The following is a 17,733-nucleotide window of genomic DNA, read 5'->3' as shown; positions in this document are numbered from 1 at the left end:
TAGACACTTACAGACAAAACAAACAATTGATACTAAAATCAGAAAAGCATAACAATCTTTTGATCTCATACATATTATGCATTAACATTATTTACACTCTTAATTAAATTTTTGAGTACATATTAATATACACTAAATTCATAAGGACTGAATGTACATAAAGTAAAATCTTAACAACATATCCCTGCACATAAAAAGAAATAGAAGGAGAAGAAAAAGATATGGACCGAAACAATCCAGTACGAAGTGGTGTCAGAACTTCTCCAGTCAAACAATACGTGCATTCGATTCTGTTCTTACATGCATCAAGGGTAAAAAATTACTTTCTGTATGTTTTGCTTGCAGCCAATCGCTGTAAGCATTCTTCGATTTATTGCAACAATTGATATGCTCACGAACGCAGCAGCTACAGCCCATACTGACTGGGGGTTATTAAATTCAAGAGCAGTGTATTTACGGAGTTGACAATTCAGTGTGCCAAGATGCCATCAACATTTAAAAGTATGCTTAAAAGACAAGCCTGTGGTGTCTGGTGATATTTTATTAATATATATATTTTATACTCTGTTGGTATTGATATCACTCTAATGTCACTGGTATTGGTACTGATATCATTGTTTTTTAAAAGATACCCAGGCATATCATGCACCATTGGGAAAACAAAGTTGGGAAGAAAATGGAGGAAGAAGATATATAAAATAAAAGTTTGTCCCTGTAAAACAAAAACATAAATGCAGGAAAGTGTGTGATTGTGAAGATCTGTTTAAGACGGATGGAAGGAGCGAACGAGACGAAGAGAGCGGATGAGTTTTTGTCATGACTAGCCAAGCAAGACAATCGATTCCGCTCCTCACTCTCTGAAACACGGAGCAGACAGAATGTCAATCAGTCGGGCTCTCTTTTTCCCTCTTAATGCCTCTTTCCGTTTTCTTTCCCTGTATATCACTCACATATCTCACATCCACCATCTCCCCAAGTCCAACCTCCAGTGTGGGAATTGTAATATCATTTTTAGTCTTGTTGCATTTTTTGAATGGTTATAGTACAAGAGAGGAGAAAAGTTTGAGTTGCATTGTAAAGAATTATAAAGTTCCATTGGCCTAAATAGTATTAGATATTAACTTTGTAGATATTGACGTTACTGCACAAGACAAATATGCACCTGTATGGTAAAAAAAGTGGGTTTTTTTCCACCCCACCACCATGTAATTCCTTATGTTTGCTGTGAATATGCCCTGAGGTAAAACAAAGAGCAATTTGAATTTTTCAAACAAAAGACCCAAACAACATTAAGCTTGCACACAAAAAGGCAACTGCCGTGGTCCTAAAGTGAAGGAGGGCCCTAAATGCTATAAAGTTATTCTAATGTTTATAAATTATTCACATAAAATAATGTATGACAAGTTGCTAGTATTGGTTAAGTATGGCCTATAATTACTTCTAAAATCCTTCTTTGATCATTATCAACGTACTTTTCAGCCATACAAGTTGATGGTTTGAAGATTGCCGCTTTTCAAACTGGTCTGTGTCACTGTATTGCTGAAGTGTGTGCAGATAAACAGTGTTAAGTTTTTCCATCTGGCATTGCTACATCGTCTTTAGGCTGCAACCCTGCTTTTGCCTCGTCCTCCATAGTCTAGAGAAGCTGTGATGCGTCCAGTGGCCACATCAAAGACTGAGCGCAGCACGCTCTCTCTCACCCAAATGTGCTCTCAAGCACTGATGTTTGGCACCAATTAATTTAATGTCAATTGGTACTCAGTAGTACCAGTGTAATAGAGATGTTTCTGTTGCTGTAACATTAGTATCACACACACACACACACACACACACACACACACACACACACACACACACACACACACACACCACACACTGATACGTGGAGTTACACAAATACACACAAATACATGCGTACACAAACAAACAAGCACAAACAGATGGGCGTGACAGTCACCTGAAACACCTCCCTCTGTCTTTGTAGAGCTCTATAATATTGTCCAGCTTGTTGGGCATTTCAGCCAGGAGGTGCTCTTCTGTCTGTCTCCATCTCTCTGTCTCGCAGGGTGAAGACACAATCAAAGATGAAGCTTGCTGTGTTTGCTTCTCTGTTGCTGGTTATACCATTCCAGGCTGAGGCTGACTCATGCGTTGGTAAAAAAGTGGAAGTCTGGGTGGCAAACGGCCACGGTCTCACAGGGGATGGACCTTTAGACCCCGATCCTTATGTTGTGGTGAGTTGTTGGCCATTTTCTCAAAATAAAACCAAATATAACTTGCGTAATGCTTTTTTATTAACTAATTATTACTTTGATTATCACTGTCCAGTGTGCTACTTTTCTTTATGTGATGGCATAAAACATTGCATTTATCTGGATTTAGATTTTAGAAATCCATTCATGTACCTCAAAATGTACATCAAAAGTAACACTTACTGTTTTGTGTGTACAGCAATCTAAATAAAAGGAGACAGGATACAGTGAAATTGCATGCTTAACCTCTTAACTCAATAAAAAGTTTAAAAACATGATTGATCAATATGTTAATGTTTGTACAGCTGCTGTTTTCTCTTTGTACTCAGCACAGTCAGGTCTTTTTAACTGACCAGTAGACATTTTCCGTGACTTGTTTGAAAGTCATTGTCTGTGTGATTATTTTAATTCTATTTTTATTTCCCAATTGGATCTAACAGGTTAAAATTGGCGCTGACAAGAAACAAACCAAAGTCATTTATTCAAATGACGACCCATCCTGGTGGGAGAAGTTAGAGTTTCCCAATGCCAGCAACAACATGATGACAATAGAGGTCTGGGACAAGGACTACATCACTTCTGATGACAAAGAGGGAACCTGCACAAAGCCGATGGTTAAAAACAGTCAAGAGTTTCAGAAGATTGAGTGCAAATTCAACAGCGATAGGAGTTTTGTCAACCTCTTCTACAAGTGTTTGTAATGTAACCTGGTCTGGAGTCCAACTGTAACTGAAGAAAATACATCCTCTCACTGAAATGTTTGGTGGTAGAACAATTATGAGTTTAACTTCTCATGAAAAGATAGCATTTAGTTTGAAATGAAAACTGAATTAATCAAATCAAATAAAGAAAACTATATCTGTTTCTGAATTTGTGGTTTTTGGAGTACCTATTCCAGGCATGAAATGCTTTGCGCTGTCAGATGTTGATACTTGGCAACGACTGATTCAGTGTGCATTCATACTTAGAAGTACCTGTGTAATACAATTGTTACACAACCCTGCTGCTTCTGCCTTTAGTTGTTGAGTGCTCACAGTGTGAGGCACTCTGCTGGACATTGAAAGAGCCACACTTGTGTTTTTTCCTCCATTTAAGTAAAGAAATACATTCATATAATGGGGCAGGGTAATAAATAATGACACAGAGAGGATAAGAAATGAATAAATGTCTTTTTAGCTTGATTATCATGAGGGATGCAAGTTATTAGTTTCATCACAGTATGATGTTATATTGATTTGATATTTGCCAATATCATAAAGTCTGCCTTGATAGTATCTCAATTTGATTTCAGTTAAGGGACTGCGATAGATATGAGGCGATATTATATGCTCATTTAACACAGTCGGTTACAGAGGAAGCATCCCCCCTACCCCCACCCCTTTTTTTGGCCCAAAAAGATAAAAATAACATCTAAATGACTGTAAATAATTAAAACTGGTTCATTCTATCAGAAAACACTTAATGGAAAAAAATATGTACAAAGAAAAGAGGAAGGTCCGCACACTTCAGCTCCCCTTGCAGCTGTTCACCGTCTGAAGAAGAGACTGTAGCTTGAAACATCACTACTTTTGTGAGTATCACCATAAAAAAGCTGCAAGGTGGAGCTGAAGTGTGCGGACCTATAAAAACATCTCAATAATAACTGTGGAGGTTTAAAAACAAAACAACTTCCTTTTGTGAATCACGTTTCCCCCACATATACAACATGCTAACATAATTAGCATAAGCTTGTGGCATTTTAGATGGCATGAATTAGCTCTACGACTGGCAGACTTTTCAGCTACTCATAATTTAATCGATTTACATTTAGACTATTATTAATGCTTTCTCTTACTCACTGCTGGTTTAATTCACTACAGTTTCAGATAGAACAGCACTATAGAATTTCAGTCTGCACGTGCGTCTTTCCAGCCGAACATTTTTGAAAATGAGCGACTAATGTTACTGTTAGGAGTTAGTGAAGTGAGATGCCCTGACAAAGATGTGATATTTCCTGAGTACGGCTTTTGTTTACATATGTCATGAGCTGTCTGAGACCTAGTTTCTCTGAAAACAAAACATTTCCACACTGATGATTTATTCCAGATTAAATAACATTCTGATCACCGTCTCTTTCTTGGCTGCTTACCATCATATGTCTGATGCTGCGTGATGGTGACACAGAATTTCAAAGTAAAGACGCATACGAAATAGGATGATATGGATCGATGTTTACACTTTGGATCGACCATACATGATTGTTGCACATTAAATCGATATATCAATCCAGATCGATGGATCGTGACACTCCTAATTATCATCATCTCTTTTTCCACGTGCTAAATGGTAGGCAACTGGACTTGCTTGAGATTGTTGAAGATGTCTCACCTCTCATCTATAGGCTTCTTCAGTTTGAACCGACTGGTGAGGAGCCACAGGTTTTAGACCCTGAGCATGAGACTCCCCACCTGTCAATTAGAACTGAAGAAGCCTCCTGGATTAGAGGTGAAACGTCTTCAATAAACTCAAATAAGTCAAGTTGCCTACCATTTAGTGGCTAGAATTACCATGACCTCGATGACTGAGATTTTCACAAGCATTATTTTTTGTTATACCTAAAATGAGTGAAAATAGGGCCAGCATGTTTAGAGAGTCCGTTTCATCAACTCTTCGTTGTAACATTTATTGCATAATTGAAATTCTTATTTTATTATTTGAACTGCATAACCATCTCTAGCTCCTTAGACCAGTGATGTACTTCAACTTTTTACTCTTCTGTATACCTTGTTCTTGCATAGTGGCACTTTTCACAAGTTTCACAGTACTTTTTTCTGCCCTTTCCATATCGCGTTCTCTGGGTGATTTACAATGGCCCTAAATATTCTGTATTACTCAGGGAACTGGGGGCACTAGGCTACCCAGGAGGCTGTTTGCCTGCCTGCTTTTAAATCTTGGCCTGCTGCCAAAAGGCCAACAAAGAGACCATGACCAGCCAGGAGATGATACAGCAAAGCTTCAAAAGTCAAATCCTGCATTAGTAATTGCAGGCCAGGGGCAGAAAGTGAACGTTCGTGACTTCTACCAGTGAAGAGCATGTTGATCTAACATTAGCATCAGAAACCACCTGCAGCTACCGCCACTGGCAAACCAAGTCATTAAACAGCCCCCCAACCCCATTCACATACACACATGCACACGCGCACACACACACACACACACACACACACACACACACACACACATGGATACACATGCCAACATGTGAATAAGGGGAGTGCCTGCAAGTTCTCTCTCCACTTCGCAGAGTTGAACTGTCCATTCACATGAAGATCTAATGAAGTTTTTCCTGTTCTCTATGACCAAAAAGGATGACACATGTGGTTAGGCAAATGTACACAAACGCACGAGCCCACACACACACACACAGGTACCGGCACATGAGCAAGCAAATGGGCATGACACTCACCTGGGTGAAACCCCTCCCTCAGTCTCTGTACTGCTCTATAAAATTGTCCAGCTTTTTGGACTTTTCAACCAGGAGCTGCTCCTTTGTCTCTCGGTATCTCGCTCTCTGTCCTTCTCTCTCAGGGTGAAGACACAACTGAAGATGAAGCTTGCCGTGTTTGCTTGCCTGTTGCTGATCATACCATTCCAGGCCGAGGCTGAGTCATGCGTCGGGAAAAGAGTCAATATCTATGTGATCGATGGCAGTGGTCTAGCAGGAGATGGCGTTGTCCCAGATCCCTATGTTACGGTGAGTTGTTGGCTATTTCTATCAAAATCTAACCAAATATAACATTTGCAGTGCTGTTTTTCTGAGCAGTGTGCTACTTTTATTTATGCTATAACTTCAACATGTTTGTCATATTAGCAATGATTTTGGTCAATATATGGGCCTTACAAAACCAACATTGAAAATGAATGATAAATATTTTAGAAAAATAATCCAACATATTAAGCGGCCCCTGACAGCAAACAAAGTCATTCATGCCTAAAATGTATCCATAAATGTCATTGATTTTAAAAAGAAATACCACCTTCAATCATGGTTCATAAAACTGCACTTCTATGGACTGTGGAAAACCATTCATTTACATACAATAAAAGTTATGTTTAATGACATTTCCTGTAATGTAAATTGTGTGGACTCCAAAAAAACAAAATTCAGTAAGAAAGGTCCTTTACTGTACAAAACCTTATTAAAGACATGATTTAACAAAAATGTTATAATTTTTACCTGTATTGTTCCTAATTTTGTAAAGTACAGTCTGGTCTTATATTTGGATCTGTGGGCATTTTCCCTGACTTGTTTGAAAGTCATTGACTTTGTGCTTATTTTAATTTAATTTTTATTTTTTCACTTTGAATCCTACAGGTGCAAATTGGCTCTGAAAAGAAACGCACCATGACCGTTTATTCAAATGCAAACCCAGTTTGGTATCAGAAGATCAAATTTCCTACCATCAGCACTAATAAGTTGACCATAGAGGTGTGGGACGAAGACCACTTCTCCTCTGATGACAAACTGGGGACCTGCGTCCAAGAGCTCGATGCGAGTGGTGCTGACTACAGGAAGGTTGAGTGCAAAATGGCGAATAAAAAAGGTCTTGTCACCCTCCATTACAAGTGCAAGTAATGTAACCTGCACTTGAAATAAGAGTCCAACTACAGAAAAGAAAGAAACTTCCTTCACGAAATGAAAAAAAAAGTTTAAAAAAAAAGTAATTACTTATGGGCATGACATGGAATAAAGATTATTCTTTTTCCACAATATTGTCTTTTTGTTTGTTTCAAAATGGATGTTTGATGTTCTGAAACATTATTCCAAATGTTTCAGTGTGCAGAACAGCAAATATTGTCTACCTGTGTACAGCTGAAAATTGTGTAAGGAAAATCAGTTTTTGTCTGTACTTTTGGCTTTTTAGAAACAGCAGTTCTTCTGTGTCTAAAAGTTTAACTTCTCATTGAAAGATAGAATTCAGTTTAAAATGAAAAATTGAACGAGTCCAATGAAAAAAAATGAATTCATGTTCATCAGAGCATCCATAAAATGAATGACTTGCTTTACAGCAAAAAAGAAAAGAAAAAAAATTCTGGCTTCATACTAGTTAACTGTCACATATACATAAGTTAGATAATATTACACATGTCGAATGTGGTGGCTGGTCTTTTCAGGTGCCAGTAAATGCTGCAAACATGTTGAGCCACACAGTTAATCCTGTCACAGTTATTGCATAATCTCCTGATGGTGAATCTTTTAGCATACTGTGATTATTCCACAGGGTCGTCGTAGTATTTTGTTGGTTAATTTCGTTATGTTAATTTCCATTTCAAGATTGTTGTGCAGTGAAATCATGCCAAATCTCTTTTCTGCCATGTAATATCTGATACATCTGCAAATATTACATGACATTCCATAACCTATTTGTCGCATAAGCAGTGTTGCCACTGAAAATCTTGGGATAGTACACAAAACCAAAAGCCATAACTTAGTTTTTAAGGAATATCATGTTAAAGTATATAGGCTAATTGAAAACTTTGTCAGTATGAAAGCTAAAAAATCACATTCTGAAATACGTTGGTTTTAGGATTGGGCAGTATCACAGTATAACAGCGTATTAAGAAATCCTGAAGGTATGTTTTTCAATATCGTCATAAATACAGGCACACCTTTTTCAATTAAACTAATTGTAGTACACGGCGCACACCACTAGAGCTCTGTCTACTGGTACCACGCCACCTCATGGTGGCGGGATAAATAACAGGATTGTAAACAGCTGGTGACCAGTGATAAACTGTCATATAGTTTATATCTCAGTGAGATTTCAGGAAAGTTTGAAATATCAAATATGGCCCAAGTCCTAAACCCCATTTTCATTCACGTCTTGAATTGAGAGTTTAAGTGACCCCTTTTGAAAGTGGCAATGCCACTCATTCTTGACTAGGTTTGAGGTTTTTTAGCTCCCTCCCTGAGGAGCTATGCCAGCATGGTTAGTGGAATCATAACCTTGTGCTCCAGAGAACGGATGTGTTCACTGCAGAGAGAAAACCCACCAGGGGTCTTTTTTCTGGTTCAAGTCTTGGGCTGTGGTTTATTTCTTTGATTTAATGATGAGTTCTGAGAGGTGTGAAAATGCCATATTTCTCCCAAACTATCCAATTATTCATTATTGCATTTTATGTAAGAAGAGCAAAGAGGTATATGTGACAGTTTACTGGTATAAAGGGTTCAAATGTTTGTTTTTTTTTCTATTGTATTTTATTCCTTTTATAAATGCACTACAAAAAAACAACAAACATGAATTGAAAACAAATGTTTTTTTCACATGACTTTATTCATTCACTTTTCCATTTCAAACTGAATTCTCTTTCAATGAGAATGTATTGTAGTTGTACAGAAAAGATGCACAGCTGCAGAAGTTTCAAAACAGCCAACAGTACAGGAAATCAGCGCTTTTAAACACAATTTATAATTTCACAGTTGATATTAATGAATTGTGTTAATTTGTCACTGTTTAGTGACCAAGAGATCACAGGTAGACAGTATTGTGTGCACTGTGGCATTTGAAAATATAGTTTCATAATATCCATTTTAAAAGAAACAATATTATACAAACAATATTGTGGGGAAAGAATCATCTGTACTCCATTAGATTTGTTGTTGTTTTGTTTTTTTTAACACCAAACATTTCAAAGAGATATCGTACTTTTGTCTCCTCAAACCCATCTCTTTAATTTTCAAGAGCAGGCAACGTTTATAAACACTTGTAGAATGCGTTGACCACGCCTCCATGGTTAATTTTGCACTCAACGGTGTTATAATCTTGCCCATTTGGCAGCATTGGCAACATGCAGGCTCCCAGTTTGTCATCAGAAGTAAACTCGTCTTTGTCCCAGACCTCCAGTTTAAGCATATCGGCGGTGGCCGCGGGGAATTCCAACTTCTGCCACCAACCAGGGTTGTAACTTGAGTAAATGACTTTGGTTTTTTTTGAGTCACTGCCGATTTTCACCTGTCAGATCAAATTGAGAAATTTAAAAAAAAATATTTAGAACAATCACATTGAGGATAATTATGCACTTACAAACAAGTTAGGGAAAGGGTACAGAATCAGTTAAAAACACATGGGTGTGCTGAGTACAAAATGGAAATCAGTAGTTCTTCAATCAAGTCTTTTGACATTTCTGCATCCTGCTTCTTTTGAGTATTTGAAGTACAAATAATTGACATAAAAGGGAATATCATTAAGTGTAAGTTTTATTAAATGCACATGAGAGTTCTAAAATCCCAATCTATGACGATGCAGGTACATTAAAAAAATGGACATTATTCATTGAATCAAGTTTGTTTCCTTTTTGATTCAGTGACATTGTTGGATGAAAACTGTGGCTTCACCAATTGGATTATTCTTATTGCAACAGTTACCATTCATTTTCATTGTGGTTTTTCTTGCTTAAAGACATTTCTAAGCTCCATAATGACATAAAGAGTGGTAATATGATAATTACATTTACAAATCATAGCATAAAGAAAAGAAGCTCACAGCATCAACAACCAGTGTTGCCCATTTGTGTTTGGTTTTGGTTGATTGAGATACATACATAGATAGCCAACAACTCACCACAACATAAGGATCTGGGCTTCCAATTCCATCCACAATATTTTTGCCATTTGACACCCAGACTTCCACCTTTTTACCAATACATGAGTTAGCCTCAGCCTGGAATGGTAAAATCAGCAACAGGCAAGCGAACACAGCAAACACAGCAAGCTTCATTTTCAGTTGTGTCTTCACCCTTAGAGAGAGAGAGAAGAGCAGCTCCTGGCTGAAATGTCCAACAAGCTTGACAATTTTATAGAGTGCTGCAGAGACAGAGGGAGGGGCTTCAAACAGGTGACTGTCACACCCACCTGTGTGTGTGTTTGTGTGTGCATGCATGCATGTGTTTGTGTTTGTGGGCACATGTGTTTATTTGCCTAGCCCCCACCTATTTGTGTGGTTTAGGCAATGTCATTGTTTTTAATGCAGGAAGTCAGTTGATAGAGCAAATCAAACCAATAGTTGCTTTTGCTCAGCCTTTAGGAACTGTAACTTCTCTAAACATACTACCCCCATTCGCTTTTAGAAGATACACCATTATGACAACAAGCAAGCTAATTCAAGATGAATGCATTGATAATCATCTGTGTCATGAAGTGTTACTGTTCCACATAGTTTGTATTGTTTGTAGGAAGAAAAAGGAATATAATTAATCACAAGGTGGCTTCTTTAGCGTTCAGCAGAATACCTCACAGTGTCAGCACTAAACCCTGGTAGGCATGTTTGCAAAGGTTGGCCAATAATTAACATGCTACTACACATTATGTGTTTTCTCATTCTCTCAGCTTACGAAAACGCTGACTTCTCTTTAGGCTCTTAGAACTTGTCATACATTTGCATTGCTGAAAAAAATAAACATTGTTAAATGGTGCTGTTGGCCCTGAGGGGCGTATATAGCGTACATTTGCACATAGTTTGCTTTGTGTTATGTAAATTTGCACTTACTATCCCATTAGTCATGTTTGGGGATGCGGGATATAGATTTTTTTCAGTATATACCGATAACTGATAATTACCTGATCCTTGTGCCCCATGCAGACATAATAATTTGACATATTTGTATTCTAGTCCAGCCTCGGCCCTTTGCTGCATGTCATCCCCTCTCACTCTTCCCCTTTCACGCTACATCTGTCCTGTGAAATATATTCATTAAAACGTAGAAAAAATAGAAAATATCTATTGAAAAGAATTGCATTTGTGGCGCTCTCTAGTGCCATAATATCCCAAGACTGCTTAGAAGCTCAGACAAAGCATTTGAACATGTTGACCAACTTTTATTACAGTTGCTTGACCATTTTTAATTTATCAGTATTCATTTAAAATTGAACTTTTAGGCAAATGTTTAAAACTTCAAGAGGGATTAAAATACTGAGATTTCCTTGATAATTTATTATACAGTTAATATTACTGACTAACAGAAGTTCACAGACTAATACCAGTACAGTTGCCATTTTCACATTAACAACAATCCTTTTCCTTAAAAGACAAATGTGTAGCTTTGAGGAAGTACGTTGGTTGTAAGGACCAAAACATTTACTGGGAATGTGCCTTTTTAAGTTTATGGCAGAGTCGTGGGTACCCATAGAACCGATTTTCACAGAGAAATCTTAAAGTCAGGGTTCAAGGGACACTTTGAAAAAGGCCATGCTGTTCGCTCCCTTACAAAAACTTACCTTAGTTTGGAACAATGTTTATCTCACCAAGAAAAGCTGAAAATCCAGGCATACAATTATAAAATAAAATTTCCAGAGTACCACTCGAACTTAAATTTGGTGGAATCAGAGGAGGGTTTTCCTGAGCAGCAGAGTCATGCTTCTTAAACTAAGCACCATCATAACATCAAAACCATGTGCTCCAGAGAATAAAGGCATAGACCCATAAACAGAGAGAAAACCCAGCAGGATCGCTCTTGTGATTCAGGTCTTAGGCTGCCTGTGGTTTATTTCTTTGTTTTTTAATGATACGTTGAAAAGTGTGGACATGCCATATTTCTCCCAAACTATGTTATTTAAGTCAAGCGCAGAGGGTTGGAATGTTTTTATTCCCTTTTCTTTTTTGTGAGGTATTTTATTTCTGTTATGAATGTGCAAAGAAACATGCATTGAAAACAAATATTGTTTTTTCACACATTTTTTTTAGTTCACTTTTTCATTTCTAACTGGATTCTCTTTCAGAGACGTTTTTATTGTTGTGCTGCACTTTCTAAACAGTCAACAGTACAGAGAAAAAAACAGCTTTCTAAACACAGTTTTTAATTTCACAAATGATGGTGATGCATTGTGTTCATTTTTTAACTGTTAAGCCACGAAATAATTACATGTAGACAGTATCAACAATTTTGCAAACAATGCCATTTAAAAATATAGTTTAAAACAAGCAAACATCAATATTAAAACAAACAAAAACATAACATTGTAGGAAAAGAAGTGAAGTGTCTATTTTCTACCACCAAACATATCAAAGAGAAGGTGAATTTAATTCTCCTCAAATCTTCTCTTTCATTTTCCTGAGCGGGTCACTCTACAGACACTTGTAGCGGAGGTTGACGAAACCATCGTTGTTGTTCATTTTGCATTTCATTGTGCGATGTGCTCGACCTTCATGGTCTAATGTCTCTATGCAGGCTCCTAACTCGTCATCAGCGGTGAATGTGTTTTTGTCCCAGACCTCCATGTTCATCATTTCGCTGTCAGCCTCTGGAAATTGTAACTCCTCCCACCATTCTGGGTTGGAGCTTGAACCAATGACTTTGCTTTTTCTTGTTTCACTGCCGATTTTAACCTGTGATATCAAATTGGGAAAATGAATTAACTTCTTTGTTTATTTATTTTTTTATAAAATAATTTCATTTAAGATAATCACATGGAGGATAACTTCTCACTTACAAACAACTCTGGGTGAATGCACACAAATACATAAAAAAAAAAAGACCTGACTTTGAAGTTTTCCAATCAGAAAATATTAGTTTTACAAATTATTACATATTATTATATTACATTTTTTATAGTACTTTTTAAATTGTACAAAACTTTAGTTATTCTGGTTTCTCTTATTCAAATAGTTGGAGTAAATACAATTCACATAAGAGGGGGTATTAGTAAGTGTATTTTTTATTTGATGTACATGGATGGATTTCTGAGGTTCAAGTCTGTACTAATGCAGGTACATTTTATAAATGTATTATTCAATGATTGAATGTGACATTTCCTTTTTAAATCAGTGACATAGCTGGATGAAAATAATTAATACAGTTTGAGGGGCTGTTGAATATGTTAGATTATTCTTATAGAAGATAAACCATTCATTTCCAGTGTTGGAAATTTCTACGGTTCATACTGACATAAAAACTTTGCAGATATCTCAACCATGTTTTATAGTAATAGCGTAAAGAAAATTACCAGACTGCTTAAAAAACAAGTGTTTACTGTTTTATGTTTGGTTATATTTTATGAGAGATAGCCAACAACTCACCACAACATAGGGATCTGGGCTTCCAAGGCCATCCCCAAGATTTTTGCCATTTGTTAACCATACTAGCACTTCTCTGCCGAGACATGAGTCAGCCTCGGCCTGTAATGGTATAATCAGCAACAGGGAAGCAAACACAGCAAGATTCATCTTCAATTGTGCCTTCAACCTTAGAGAGAGAGAGAGAGAGATGGAAACTGTCAGGAAAGCAGCTACTAGTTGAAATGGTAAGAGATGCTTCACACAGGTGACCGACCCGCCCACCTGTTTTTTTGTGGGTGTGTTTGTTGGTACATGTATGTTTATTTGTGCAGCTCCACCTTTCTGTGTGTTCTGAGGAATATTGTCATGCTTATGCAGGTAAAGTCATAGAAATAAGTTTTCAATCATACAACAAAACCCCACAAGGACTTGACAAAACACATTTGGTTCAGCTTTTAGTGACTTTTTATGAAAACATAACGCTCAACTCAAATTCTTTTTTTTTTTGTTTTGGGAGGTGAAACATAATGGTAAAATACTCAAGCTAAAATAAGATGAACGTAGTAATAATCCTCTCTGTGTCATCAAATAGTACTGTTCTATGCTGTGTTTGCGTTAAATGAAAGAAAAAGGAATATAGATAACACTGAATGCGTGTGGCTATTCAACATTCAGTACCTCACTCCGTCAGAACTAAACCCTCAAAGGCACTAACAGTCATGTTTGCAAAGGATGGTCACAAATGTACATGTTTCCATCCCTCCATTTCCTGAGAGAGACAACTAGTTTCCATTTGTCTCACAGTAATTGTGTAATTCTCAAGTGATAATATAGAATACGTAAACAATATATTATTATTATTATTATTATTTTATTCTTAAGGTTCAAATGTTGGAAGCACGGTGTTAAAGCAAAATATGTGAATGTTTAGGGAGTTGATGAAGGTTAAACACAATAGAATTTGAAGATGGTGACCTGTCTGCGTTGTGTCGTTCTTGGCATTAATTTTTTAACAAAACGAGTTTCGCAGCACAACACTAGCTGCACTTTGAAGCTGAGTAACGCTTCATTTGGATTATTCACCTTAAGATACTTTATAGACTTTGTGTAACATTTCATCTGCTTTCTGGTTTAAATTCAGTAAGTTATACGTGTGTAACTTTGATTAGATGTTTATGGATGGATTTCTAAAATGCACATTTACATTTGTAAAAGCTGTTAAAAATTGGGAAATTCATGGATTCAGTGATCTCAGGAGGTCAGAATTATCACGAGATTGAAAGCAAAATCCGCATTTTGATCAGTCTGGCAGATACTGGTTTCATAGGAACCTCTGCCAGTGTATCACAGTTTTTTTACATCACCAGTACTCATTCCTAGAAATGAGTCCTCCAACAAACATACATTCAAAACAAATTTTGTATTCTTTAGTTTTTTTTAATTCATTTTTTAATTTCAAACATCATTCATATATGTGCAGAAAAGATACATGGCTGCTTCAGTTTTAAAAGGCCAGCAGTACAGAGAAAAAACAGCTTTCTTATCACATTTTTTTAATTTCACAGGTGATGGTGATACTGTTAGGTGACCAGAAAGTCACAGGCACACAGTATTAGCTATTTGCACACTGTGGCATTTGAAAACATAGTTTCATAACAGCAAACATCCATTTTGAAATGAACAAAAAGACAATATTGTGGGAAAAGAAGTATCAGTATCCAATAAGTTTTGTTTCTCTACCAGCAAACATCTCAACAACTGAGATTCCTTCATCAAGAATCGGTCAAGAGCGGGTTACATTACATACACCGGTAGTAGAGGTGGACAACACCGTCATCGTTGTTCATTCTGCACTGAACTTTTTGATAATGATGACCATGATGGACCAGTGGCACCATGCAGGTTCCTAAGTTCTCATCAGGAGTGATAGCGTTATGGTCCCAAACTGCCACTTTAAGCATGTCGCTGGAGACATCTGGAAAATCCAACTCCTGGAACCAACCTGGGTTGTGAGTTGAATCAATGACTTTGGTTTTGTGCATGTCATCGCCAACTGATACCTGTTGGATCAAATTGGGAAATATGAATAATTTTATTCAAAGTAATCACATGGAGAATATTCACTTAGGGAAATACACACAAAGGGGGGAAACTGTAGATGTACAAACAATGACAAATTGTTCAATCATGTTTTATTGAAGGTTCTTTTTTTTTCTTTTTTTTTACAGTAACAGATTTTGGCTTGAATCTTTACTGTTTCCTGTTTCTTTTATTTAGATAGTTGGAGAATGCATAATTTCATTAGAGGGAATATTAGTGAGTGTATCTTTTATTAGATGTTGATATATTGATGGGTTTCTGATGTCCAGGTCTATATGGATTATGGATGCTGGTACATTTTATTAAAGGACATTAAACATTGATTAAAGGTGACATTTCCTGACACTGACATTATGACATTGTTGGATAAAGTTAAGGGGTCATTTAATTTAATAAATGTGAAGGGCTGCTACACCTGTTGGGATATTCTTATGAAAGATTAACAATACATTTTCATTTAAATTTTGTGCTAAAAGAAATGTCTAAGGTCTACACTTACATGAAAATGTTGGCGATATGACAACTATCAAGTCATAAAGAAAAGTAGCACATTGCATCAAAAAACAGCATTTCCCATTTCGTATATATATAAGATTTGACGTAGATCGCCGACAGCTCACCTCAACATAGGGATCGGGGCGTAGAAGTCCTCCTCCAACATTTCTGCCGTTTGTCACCATGACGCGCAGTCTTTTACCGTAACATGAGCTAGCTTCGGCCTGGAATGGTATAATCAGCAACAAGCAAGCAAATACAGCAACCTTCATTTTCAGTTGGTCTTCACCCTGAGAGAGAGAGAGAGAGACAGAGCTGAAGAGCTGAGCTGAAATGTCCAACAAGCGGGACAATTTTATAGAGTGCTGCAGAAACAGAGGGAGGTGTGTCAAACAGGCTAGTGACCCACCCTTTTTTACTTGTGCTTGCTCTTTCAGCTGGTGTATGGGACAAATTTGCGCATAGTTTGCTTTGTGTTATGTCTATTACAGTTACTCATTTATCCTTTGAAGGGTCATGGGGGGCTGATGCCAGCTAACGTTGATAAAAAATATCCTACAAATCGAAACAAATGTCAGTAGCATGCCCATGGAGTAAAAGCCATTTATGTGGATGTTTCATTCATTTAACTTTGAAGCTAGTGACCTGTGTCGAAGTCCTATCTCACACCAATTTTTTTTTTTTTTTTTTTTAAATATATGGCAGTCTTTATTCGTATTGATCATTAACGACACTTCTGCAGCACTCTGATAATGAGTAATACTTTATTAGTTTACCTACAGATAGTTTGCAGAGTATTTGGAGCATTTAAACAGCAGACTACAACAAATATTTACTTATTTATCTGCTGATGTTAGCATTTAGCTCAAAGTACTTGTGCTTAAGTGTAGCTTCAGGTAACACTTTATTTGAATAGTCCACCAGAGATACTTTCGTGTGTATTTGTAACATTTCAGCAACTTACTAGTTGAGATTCAACAATTCAGCTGTTTTCCTTTATTGATATTATATTTGATCCAGTAGGTGAAAATTGGCAGTGACAGGAAGAAAGCAAAGTCATTCAGTCAAATGCCAACCCAGCTTGGTGAGACAAGTTACAATTTTGCGATGCCACCAGCGATTTCATGAAAATAGAGGAATGGGACGCTGATGAGATCAGCACTGACCTTTTGAGGGACTGCTTGAGTGAATGGTCTCATGGGGTCAACCAACCAAAACAAGGAACAAGGAAGCTCTTTAACAGTTGTTGCTAAATATTATATGTTCTTGAAAATGAAAGAGTCGTGTGTGATATGAAGAAAATATGGCTTGTCTTTGAAATATTTGGAGGTAGAAGAACAGAATTTCTTATTCATTACAGATGGTTATATTCCCAAAATACTGTCCTTTTGTTTGTTTCAAAATGGATGCTTGTGTTTTTTCCACAGTGTGTAAATGCTGATATTGTAAACATGTGACCCTTTGGCCACTTAGCAGTTAAAAGAAATAAACATAATTCATCACCATCATTTGTGAACTTGAAAATTGTGTTGTGTTCATGTACTGCTGGCTTTTTAGATAGTGCCGCAGCTCTAACTCTTTTATGTGCAACTATAATAACTTGTCACTTAAAGATAGTTGTTTGAAACAACAAAAATAAATGAATGAAATCAAATGAAGCCAAAGTTTGTTTTGAATGTCTGTTAACAACAGGAATGAAAGGCCATAAAGAAAAGAAAAAAAAAGAAAAAAGGGATTTAAAACATTGTGGCATCATGTTCATCGCAGTAAACTATCACATACTCCTCTGCGCTTATCATAACATACAAACCTTAATTTAGTGGATAGTTTGTGAGAAATATGACATTTTCACACTG

The 17,733-nt window shown here is 36.8% G+C and overlaps 1 protein-coding gene across 2 annotated transcripts in view; it reads left to right on the top strand.

Moving 5' to 3' along the window:
- Positions 1-9,546, top strand: part of LOC121944703 (perforin-1-like) — a 96,759-nt gene extending 87,213 nt beyond the window's left edge. The window contains exons 3-4 of one of the 2 annotated variants that reach the window (XM_042488592.2): positions 5,820-5,985; positions 6,607-9,546. In XM_042488592.2, coding sequence (XP_042344526.2) covers positions 5,820-5,985; positions 6,607-6,867 — 427 coding nt within the window. In that variant the 3' untranslated portion in view covers positions 6,868-9,546. Of the gene's footprint in view, positions 1-2,065; positions 2,235-2,692; positions 2,954-5,819; positions 5,986-6,606 lie in introns of those variants that run through there. The other variant, XM_088076033.1, reaches the window with a different exon arrangement.
- The last annotated feature ends 8,187 nt before the right edge of the window (positions 9,547-17,733 follow it).

This window comes from Plectropomus leopardus, chromosome 4, assembly GCF_026936395.1.
Source record: "Plectropomus leopardus strain MGB_pleo_1.0 chromosome 4, ASM2693639v1, whole genome shotgun sequence".
NCBI classification, from domain to species: Eukaryota; Metazoa; Chordata; class Actinopteri; order Perciformes; family Serranidae; genus Plectropomus; species Plectropomus leopardus.
This window is presented reverse-complemented; position numbering and strand designations above follow the sequence as displayed.